The sequence below is a fragment of the Mesitornis unicolor genome, unplaced genomic scaffold (assembly GCF_000695765.1).
Source record: "Mesitornis unicolor isolate BGI_N332 unplaced genomic scaffold, ASM69576v1 scaffold2126, whole genome shotgun sequence".
Taxonomy (NCBI): Eukaryota; Metazoa; Chordata; class Aves; order Mesitornithiformes; family Mesitornithidae; genus Mesitornis; species Mesitornis unicolor.
The window spans coordinates 20777-31393 of record NW_010192792.1 but is presented as its reverse complement, the minus strand read 5'-3'; the positions used below and the strand labels follow the sequence as shown (position 1 = coordinate 31393).

The 10617-nt window shown below is 37.5% G+C and overlaps 1 protein-coding gene across 1 annotated transcript in view; it reads right to left on the bottom strand.

Annotated features, from left to right (window-relative positions):
- Positions 1 to 426: 426 nt before the first annotated feature.
- The window catches only part of ANAPC10 (anaphase promoting complex subunit 10), a 30715-nt gene continuing 20524 nt past the window's right edge, over positions 427 to 10617 (bottom strand). Inside the window, exon 4 of the mRNA XM_010187208.1 lies at positions 427 to 657. Within this exon, the coding sequence (XP_010185510.1) occupies positions 427 to 657 (231 nt within the window). The remainder of the gene's footprint in view (positions 658 to 10617) is intronic.

Genomic DNA, 10617 nt, shown 5'->3' with positions numbered 1-10617 from the left:
TACTGGCAATGTCTTTAAACTATGCCTGTTAGAGAATGCTCTTTAAAAAGAGCAGCTTAAAGGTAAATGAATAAACAGTAACACTATAGAACAATTATTTCCATGCATTACAGGAAGAAACCACCTGAAAAGAAGAACTGTGCTGTATGAAATCAATTATTGACTCCCAGTCACAAACTCTTCCTTTTAAATTGCCCAGTTTTTCTCCTCTCAGGTGGTACAAGAGCACTCAAAAACTCCAAGCAAATGTAATGAAAAATTACAGACTACAGTACACAGTATCACAAAATTATTTTTATTTCAAAATTGTACAAAGTATAAACATATAGATATAATTGCACTGAAGTAAACCCTGCTCTTGTAAGTATTTGAATAAGCAACAATACTGCAATCAAAAAAACCTTTATTACTTCTCATTAAGAAATTTCATCTTATGGAGCGATACATCATGAAATCAATTGTTGTACATCTTGGAAATTTACCAATAGAGCTCTCTTCCACTGGGGTGTACACTTTGATTTGTCTCATGTGAGTGTCTCTTCCATTTTGGTGATTAGCAAGAACAGCAATCTGAATCATAAACGTGCGAATAGGCTTCTTATGAGTATCTGTTAAAGGAACATGAATCCAGCCACTTGGTTCCACTAATTCAAGTTGCTGCCAAAAACAAGATAAAAAAGCAAAACATTCAGAAACAGTTATTAAACTTAATATGAGTGATCACACATTAAACCTGTTTAATAGAGCTGAGTCTTGCAAATCAGATTTTAGTTACTTTTTCAAATGAATTTGTAATAGTACAGTTGAATACTTGTAGCTAATTTACTGCTGATGTAATTGGACACAAATTAATTCATAGAACAGAATCATTTAGGTTGGAAAAGACCTTTAAAATTGATTCCAGTGGTAAACCTAATTCAGTTGACTACAGTTTGCTTTTGCCTTTCCGAATCTACCCTGCATTTTGTGCCTTAACCTTAAAGCAAAAGTCAATATAAAGAAATACAGATTTGTATATAAATTCAGGAAAGTCAAAGCAATACTGTTTAGGTCTTGTTACTGAAGTACACTGCTCAAAGATGACAGATAACAGGCATCTTAAAGTTAAAATTGTTTGATCTAGGCACTCTGACCTAAAATACAAAAGAATGACTTACATAGAGAACTAAATACAAAGTCTGAGCTGTCAGAAGTTCCTTAGATTATGAGGGGGACTGAGGAGTAGGAAGAGAAAGGTGATAGAGGAAAAAAATACAGGAAAACTCACAGACTGCATCTCACCTGTGTGTCAAGACAGATGCCTGGCCAATTAATAACTGCTGCACAGCCATTTAATCACACTCCAAGGTCCATTTTGACCTGGCTTTTGTACAACAAATCAAGTGTAATATGATCATTTTTTCTTTTCTTAGTGCTACAGAAACCAATGTCAAAGCAAGCAAAGAATTGCATTTTGTTAGCTCTAAACCACATCACTGACACATCAGCACACTGAAATCAAGCTAGATGCTATGCAGAAGCATGGTAACAGCTTTTGTTTAAAGCGAGTTGCCCAACTGCAGAGCACAGCTCAAAACACATATGGAAGAGCACACAAATAAGTGGAAGTTGCAGGGCAGAGGGGGACACAACAAAACCAAGAACTCAAAAACTGTTCTCCACAAACAAGTGGATTTCACACAACTAAGCAAGTAACACTGCTGTTCTTAGCAGCTGAGGTCCTCTGCAGATCTATGCTTTGAGCAGCTTAAAATTCCCATCCTTCTCCTGAAAACACTGCAGGACAAACATCCTGTCAAATGTCTTGCTTTTGGAAGTATTCAAAAGACCCATCCAAGATCTACTGTTTCAGAGGCAGCAAACATGCTAAGAAAATGATGCAAGAAATAAGGGGGGGGGGGTAAGTTTGATCGCTACCTTTGGCTTAAAGAGGCAAAAAAAACCTCTCATATCTCCATGTTAAAAAAAAACCACCACCACACACCAAAAAAAAATCCAACAACAAAAACCCAAAACAACAACAAAAAACCCACAACCCAAAACTCCTCACTGCTGCAGGCTCTCGAACAAATTATTTCCAGAGCATTAAACACACTAAACCTTTAACAACAAATAATTTCAGTCCTGGAGCTAGACACTTCTGCAAACACACATTCACTTATTTGTTGTAGCTCTGTCCCTTTCAAAAAAATCTACAAAATCTTTTTTTGCCTAGGAAACTTCAGGGAAGAGTTGGCTTCACAAAGTGGTAAAAATGATGTACTGCTGAAGCAGCTTTTCAGAATTTCTAGTGGTGAGGCAGTAGTCAACCGTTTGAGCAAGCATGTCTTCCATCTCCACAGTGAACAGAAAGGATGAAGATCCCACTAAAATTTCATTCAAATAGTACTAAAGGTACAGTGGCTATGATTTAGAAGAGAATTAAAAAGTTAGAGCTAATGAAACCTATATTTCAATATTATTCTCACAGTTTACAAATTTTGACTGCTCAATCAAAGTGGAAAATTTAAGTTCCAGAGCTGTGACTTCGGGATTTTTATGCTTGGATCAGTATGAAATGGATTAGTTAATACAGTAAAAAACCAAAAATGTACCACTTTCTATAGGTTGACATCATTGGTTTCAGACAGACTTTATACAGTTCAGGTTTGTATGTTTTACTGGTAAAGAAATTGCAAGAGCAAAAAAATTACTTTGCCTCCAGAACCAAGACAGCTATGAAAGGACTGGCAAAATTAGACTATTTGTACAAAAGGAAGTTGGATGCTTATTTAATTCAGAGAGAAAATAACATCTTTTGTTTTAAGAGAATTATTAGGGTCAGAAAGATAAGCACTGGAAAGTTAAGACTTGCAAAAGTAATTTTATTAATGCAATAATGTACTTTATGTAATAAGATACAATTTTTGTTTACATATTTATCAATGCTTTGTTTCATCCTTGATCAATAGGAGGTGGTCATATGCTTCATTTATAGCACATTATTTTTCAGTCCTGCTACAAAGGCAATCAATGTTTTTACAAGCCGTTCTAGAGATGGGACAAACAATTTCTACATCTGTAAAACAGACAATTGAGATTAGGTTAATTAAAATATTCCCTAGTTCCAGATGTCAAATTTTGCATACTGTGAATCAAATTTTTACTGTCCTTAGCCACATGAAGTATTTTACATTATGTTTAGCTCCCACTGAGTTCACTTACAGTTATAAGTGTCTGGATTTCTGCAAATTGATAAGAGCTCTGCAACCAGCCACTGGAACACACAGTATCTGCAGCCACTAGGAAGAGTTATAAAAACTCGCATCGTATAGAAACACCATGACTAAGCACAGATGGCACACAGTTCACAAAGCAGTGTTCAAATTGTCTTAGCCACAAAGCCTTTTTGTTTATTCGTGAGATCTCCTCTGCTTCACTTAGTCCACACGTTTCAACTCCTGTAACAGATGAACATATATCCTTTAGTGTCCTCAAAACAGAGCCCTTCCCTCATTCCGATCAAAGAGTTGCCTCTTGGACAAAGCATGTGACAGTTGTCATGAAGCTGGAGGTTGTACTACAATGTGTTAAGTGCAAGAGGTCTGAGTTAGAATTAAATGCTTGAAAAAAATGAGCTCATGATTTTTGCCCTCTAAATTACTGTGTAATTGCCCTCTAAAGTACTGTGACATTTTCTGAGGCTTAATTTTTTTTTAAAATTGATGCTTACATATTTCAGTAAAGTGACTAAAGCCTTGAGATGCACTCAGCTACTGAAGCTTAAATAGAACAAAACCTAACGATTATTATCTAAACATCCACCAAAAAAGGAAGGAACATTTTGCCAGTATGATACACACATCTTCTGTGACCAAAGGAAGGGTACAAACCAGACACACACACACACACACGCTCCTAAATTCTTCTCCTCCACATTTGTCATGCTCTTTCTGATGAGCGAGACAGTTTCTTTTTGCAGAGGGCCCAGGTCGTTCCCAACAGAGAAGGAATACAACATGGGAATAGGCAGTGGTGGTACAAGACAAAATGCTGCCCACTCTTAGTTCAATGTCAGCACCTAGATCCAGCCATTACAATTTATCACAGAAGTGGGATGAAATATGCAGCTCAAAACTCTGCCTGGAGCATTCCCAGTGTGAACAGAATCTAAAGGAAACTTACTGTGAAGTTTTAAGAAATCCCTATTAAGGCCATGCAAATGGCAATCTTTCAAAGCCTTGTAAACCGGTCTGGAAATCTGGGTGGATTTTTACAGGGAGGCAAAAGGCACATCCTCAACACAAAGGCTGAACTCTTGCCAAATTTCAAATCCTTGCTTCAGAGCTTGGGGGCACTGGAGCATCAAAGAAGGACACCAGAATATTCTCACACAAGCAAAACAACATACTTTTCACGAGCCTTATTCTTGGAAGAGAATTGCTTTGGCTGAAACTTTCAAAAAAATTCAACCCAAGGCAGACATCTGGCATGGAAAAATCTCAGTCTGAACTGAAATCTGGCAAAAGTTATAAAGTAGTTACAAGTTAAGCCTTAAAATGGAAAGGGTCACACAACCTTAAGTGCAAGTGGCACTAGCTGCTCTACCTATAGTAAATACTACACTTTCAATTCATTTGAGTTGGCTTTGCCAACAACCTTGCTCTTTAAAAGCACATATCATCATATACCTATATAAATATATACATACATACATACATATATGCGTGCATGTTTGTCACCCCAACTCTACAGCATAAGTCCACTATGAAAAAATACACATTAAGTTTCTTCCTGTATTTTTTCCTCCTATCTAGGTCATTAAGAATCAGTCTGTACAATTAACCGGCTTCCAGGAAAGTTGTAAAAGTCAGTTATATTACTAATTATCTGAGTGAAATTAAAATTTGGAAGTTTGTTTCTGTTATAAATTTTACGAGCAAAGGTTAAAAAGGGGAAACAAAGAAAAGAATCAAAGCAAGTTCAATATTAGTAACTCAGGACAATTACTGCTGCTCTAGACTAATCTTACACAGAATACACTAAAAGCCCATGGGTTTTTTTTAAAGTGTGCTTCTAATACTATAAATTTTGTGACAATTTGTAAAAAAGAGCATGAAAGTCAAAATAAAGGAGCAAAGGGATAAAAACTGAAATAGAAAATCACTCACCTGTCCTTTGCTGCAGTTACATACTCTTATCTATCTCTTCTCCTGCTTTCACTCCATTGCTCTCTTATTTTTCCTGTTTCTCTGTGTGCTACAGCTTTACCTATGGACATATACTCCCAACTCCAGTAATGCATGTTATTTTGAAAGCCAAAGCAGAAATAATGTTCTCAATGGAAAACTTATCCCCAGTCAACTTAATGGCCCTGTTTCTTCACTTTATTGTACAGTCCAGAGGTTCTACAGAATTCCATACACACCTGGCCAAGCTAGTAGAGCAACTAATGGGTGCTCTACCACAGACAATGCAACCCACACAATGAAATAAAAATAAAAATCAAGACAAAAGCAACTTGAGGCTACATTTTGGAAAGATGACTGAACACAAGACCAGAACTTTTAAGAGTAAGCTTGTTCTAACACTGGTATTGCTGGCCTCCATATAGTATAGGAAATTATTTATTCCAACAAGGCTTTTCTATTGTAATTAATCCTACTTAAATTAAATACTGACCTCTTTTCCATATTCAGCGATATCCTATTGGTGTCTTCAAAGTGGCACATAACTCAAACTACTGCTTCTACTAGGCTTATAAATCCAACCCAAGTTGTCGACTATATTTACAGCAGGAAAACATCCTCGAAACAACACATTATTTTTGTTGCCTTGTGAAGATATCTTTTGTGAAGATACAGAAAGGAAAAAAAAAAACCCCAAACACTTAAGTAGTTTCATATTCAGGGTGACTACAAACATATCCCAGAATGCATGCTAGACAGGACTCCCAGATTTCAGGAGAATAAGTTTTTCGTTGTATATGTAGGAAGAAAAAACAGTCTGTTTTCTTCCCCTGGCGAATAAAAAATCATCTTCTGCACACATGCACTGACAGAAAGCTGAGAGCTACTGCTGCCAGTAAGCCAACAGCTTAAGCATGATACAACATGATTCTCTGAGATATTGGTACCTCATCACATTTTCATTTGATCATCTGTATTACTAGATCCAAATGACAAGACATATTTCCTGTGACTGCCTCTGAAACAGTCTGTGAAATGAAACAGCATTTTATTTTACACCTTGTACTTTTCTCATAAAACTGTCAAAGCTGCCTCTTTATTTTAGTGACCTAGCCACTCCTGAAATTGAAAGTCATGGCTAGACTCCTCTTCAAAAATACAGTTTTGCCTTTCTATGTACTTAGCTAGTTCTTACCATACAGTTATGTAAAAAACCTAAGCTTTTCAAAGCAGGTGTTCTCAATAAATAATGCATTCTTCCAAGCAGAAGATTATTAAACCAAGTTCCAGAGGGAAAAAAAAAAAAGCTGTTTTCAGGAGTGACGTATTTATCCATACACAGACTTCCTCCAAGTTAAGTGATCAAATATGGAAAGACTCTTTCCTGTTTAGCCATTGTTTTTTCACAGCTACCCAAATATGTTTCCAAAACAACTTGCAGAGCGAAAGAAAGCTGGCTAAATTTCCAAAATTCTCTTTCCATAATTGCCATGCCCTACCATATAGCTACGAGGATTCAGAATCAGTAGACCCCTGCATAATTCCAAGTATTGAAACTGTCAACATCTAAAGTAGCAGAGCTTGGGCTTCAGCCATCACTTCACTTAGGAAGGAAGAGAACCAGTTAATAGCAGTGATGCACCAGTTCCAGTAGAAAAATGAAGCACGTCCAAAAGAAACTTCACAAGTTCCAAGCGAGTCAAAGAAGGGACACCACATTAGGAGCTTAACAAGAAACACAGAAACATGCTCAAAGGATCCACTGTGAAAAGCACACTTCTTTGCTCTAACGAAGCTACGGCCACCTAAGGAGGTGGCTCTGTGGTCTTAATCAGTCACCTCCTTAAACAGTCAAGAAATCTAACTTCAGTCCACTAGGTAAAAGAAGTTTTCCATTCTTCCAGGCAGCAGTTCCTGAAGAGTCTAGAGAAGCACAGTCCATCCTCAGGAAGATTCAACTATGGATTTGCGCAGACAGGAGACTAGTTGCAGAATAAGCTATATTAAGGCAGTGAAACCTGCAAATAGTAAAAATTTCTATCAGATATAAAAACTTTTTCTTCAAATGAGCTGAAAGAAAACTTTTGGGAAGACGGTGAAGGTTGAAAAAGAGAAATGTCAAAAAGATACCTGCAAAAAGTTTTATAGAATCTCCTTCTTCAGACTATTTTGTTCCAGTTAAAACAGTAAAGATTAACCAGTGCCCAGGTATTAGAAAGTTGTATCTGATTAAAAGACAACTAAAGGCACAAGCCAAGCTAGGAGGAGTAAAGTTTACTGATACAGATTACCAAAATGGTATATGTCACAGAATACATATCTAAGCCTAGAAGTAGCACAGAAGTCACCTAGACCACAGACACGCTGAAAATATACTATGGAAGTGCTCAATCAACTCAATAACAAACATGGAAACCCTATGAAAAATGACAAAATATACTAGGTCAAATTTTTATGAATGTGCAAAATTTGACTACTTTTTGCACAGATCAGTGTTCAACACATGTTGTCAAGTTTCTCTCAGAAACATTTGTACCTGTATAAATAATCAAATGCATCAAGCATACCAATTCAGTTTATGCAATTAAATTGTTTTCAAGTCACAGTGCATGAAGCTGGTGGAGGGTCTGGAGCACAAGTCTTACGAGGAGCAGCTGAGGGAACTGTGGTGGTTTAGCTTGGAGAAAAGGAGGTTGAGGGGACACCTCATTGCTCTCTACTACCTGAAAGGAGGTTGTAGTAAGATGGGTGTTGGTATCTTCTCCCAAGTAACAAGTGATAAGACAAGAAAACATGGTCTCTAGTTGCACCAGGGGAGGTTTAGATTGGATATTAGGAAAAATTTCTTCACTGGAAGAGTTGTCAAGTACTGGAACAGGCTGCCCAGGGAATTGGTGAAGTCATCATCTCCGCAAGTATTTAAAAGAGGGGTCGATGAGGTGCTTAGGGACATGGTTTAGTGGTGAAGTTGGCAGTGCTAGGTTAACGATTGGACTTGATGACCTTAAAGGTCTTTTCCAACCTAAATGATTCTGTGATTCTATTCCATGTCCAGAGCCACCCATAGCTTGTCTTTATTTCACTCAATTCTGAACTGCTGAATGAAGTGGCAAGCAGTCTTGCAAAAAATTAAATATAAATGTAGTAAGGTGACACTTTTGCCTAATTATATCAAGCAAAAGCAGCTCATCACTATATTGAGGATCTTTCACTGTGAACTCCTGGCAAAAGGCAGACATCTGAAAACTGGAGTTTAGTCTTTGAAGGAGGAGGAATACAATAAGACAATGTTATGCCACTATGAGAATCTCATCCTTTAAAATATGATCTGCCGAGTTTTAAATACACTTGACAAACTGTAAAAGAGCAACAGATTAGGTTGCAAAAAGGATTCAAGCCACAGAATATTTTTAACACAAAACAAAACAGACCAATACTTGGCAGATAGCATAAAATCATTAAATTAGAGGCTAGTGTAATGCATGTCTATGAGAATGCACTGGGGGGTTCCCAGTATGGGTAACCAGAAAGCCATATCGTCCTTGCATGGTGAGCTAAGCATTAGCTTTTATGATGCTCAAATGGAGATTCTTGTGCTGCTTCTATAATCCAAACATAAAATTTGGAAAGGCGGTACAACATGTCTGGCAATGTCAGTGGGTTATATCAGATTGCTACCTTGTAGATCACAGAAACAGGCATCTTTCTGAAGTAAGCAGGTGATGTCATTTGAGCTATGAAGCAACTTAAACTTCATTAGCAAAAGCGATTCCTCAGCCAACTTGTGAAAAGATTTCATTGACTGGTTCATTTTGATATTCTTTAGAATGGAGGTGTACCGATTAGAATTTCCCCATATGGTAAAAAAGCAAGGAACCATTGGATTTGGTTCTGCTGATGAAACAATGCAATCTCTTCCCAGATGTATGCCATTGATTCAGACAAAATTTCAATACCACAACAGGAATAAACTTAGGGAGACTACAGCTTTGAAATTTGATCCATGAAATGTTAAACAGGGAAAGTCAGGTTTTGCATTATCATTGACTTAACAGTTTGCCTTTGAAATCTTCTGAGGTCAGATAAGCAGCACCTAAGAGGACAACAATTAAGTCTCAGATATGAGGGGAGTCTGGTGAGTAAGTATGCACATAAGACCATTGTCAAATGGGAGAAATGGGGTGCAATTGCACATGGTGTGCAAGAATTTTATGACATGGACTCATGGGAAAAACAGCGGTTTCAAAAGTATTAAGTGATAAAGAATCATAAATACGGATTGCCTGGAAAGGCTGTGCTGAACTGCCTACATAAAAAAAACTCCTGGCAGATGAAGTCACTTTGGTGAAAGTCCCACAGGTTGATACAAGGACAGTCTGGACACATTTGGAGGGGCCCCTGTCCGTGGTACTTAAGCAATGACCACCCTGCCCATCATACTCACAGGACTGCATCTGCTCACAGGACTTGACGGTAACACTTGGACGATCAGGTGCATGCAGCCCAAGAGACAAATAGCCTGTCAAATGCTCAGCTACTGTGAATTCATCAGCCAAAACAGTCTTAACCATAATTTCAGGAAATACTGCCTTCTTAACTCTGGGAGGCAGAAAAAGAGCAAGCAAAAGGAAAGAAAAAAAGCCTCCTCATTCTAGAAAACATATTGGGAGAAACTGTCAGGAATTTGTCACAGATTGTTTGCTAGGGAAGTCTCTGGAAAGACAGGAACACTTTTCACATTTGTTGTGCCATATACACTTTTTTTTTTAATGTTCTGTGAGGGATTATGCACAGCCAGCTCTCAAAATTCATTACAAAGATGTGTCTCAAGATGTACATAATGTTAAAGAGGAAGCCAAAAACATTGAATAGGCTTGGACAGTTTGCTCTCAAGTCTCACATCTTTAAAATCCTATTTTTCTGCTGAGCAAGTCACTGGAACTTTTACATAACAAAGCTTATGCTTGACACATCAATAAACTGCATCTCACTAGAGAAGGACTGCCCGTCTGGGTATATGTTTTAAGTGGTAGCCATCCTATACACTGCAACTTAAGAAAAATACAAAAACCTTCTCATCCCTTCGGAAAGCAGAGTGATCAAACCAGCAAATATAGAGTGACAATGCAGTCTAACATAAGAGTTTCATGTGTGCATGTATGGAAAAAAGGCCTAAAACTCCAAAACAAATTTTAACCCACAGCAGAAAGTTTAGTTTGGCTTCAGCTAAAACAGATTTCATCTTAACAGGAACCTTTTGCTCTAGAAGAAATACTGCCTCTGATGAAAATCAGTCAGAACAGCTGTGACATTTTGGATCTCTGATTTAATGAAAAATGGTTTTCATAATTCATTTAAGGATCAGTCAAGAGTGGAGAAAGGGAAGGCAAACATAGCCTAAGCTCACTGGCATTCTCCTGCTGGGATCTACTTCTCACTACCCAGCTGT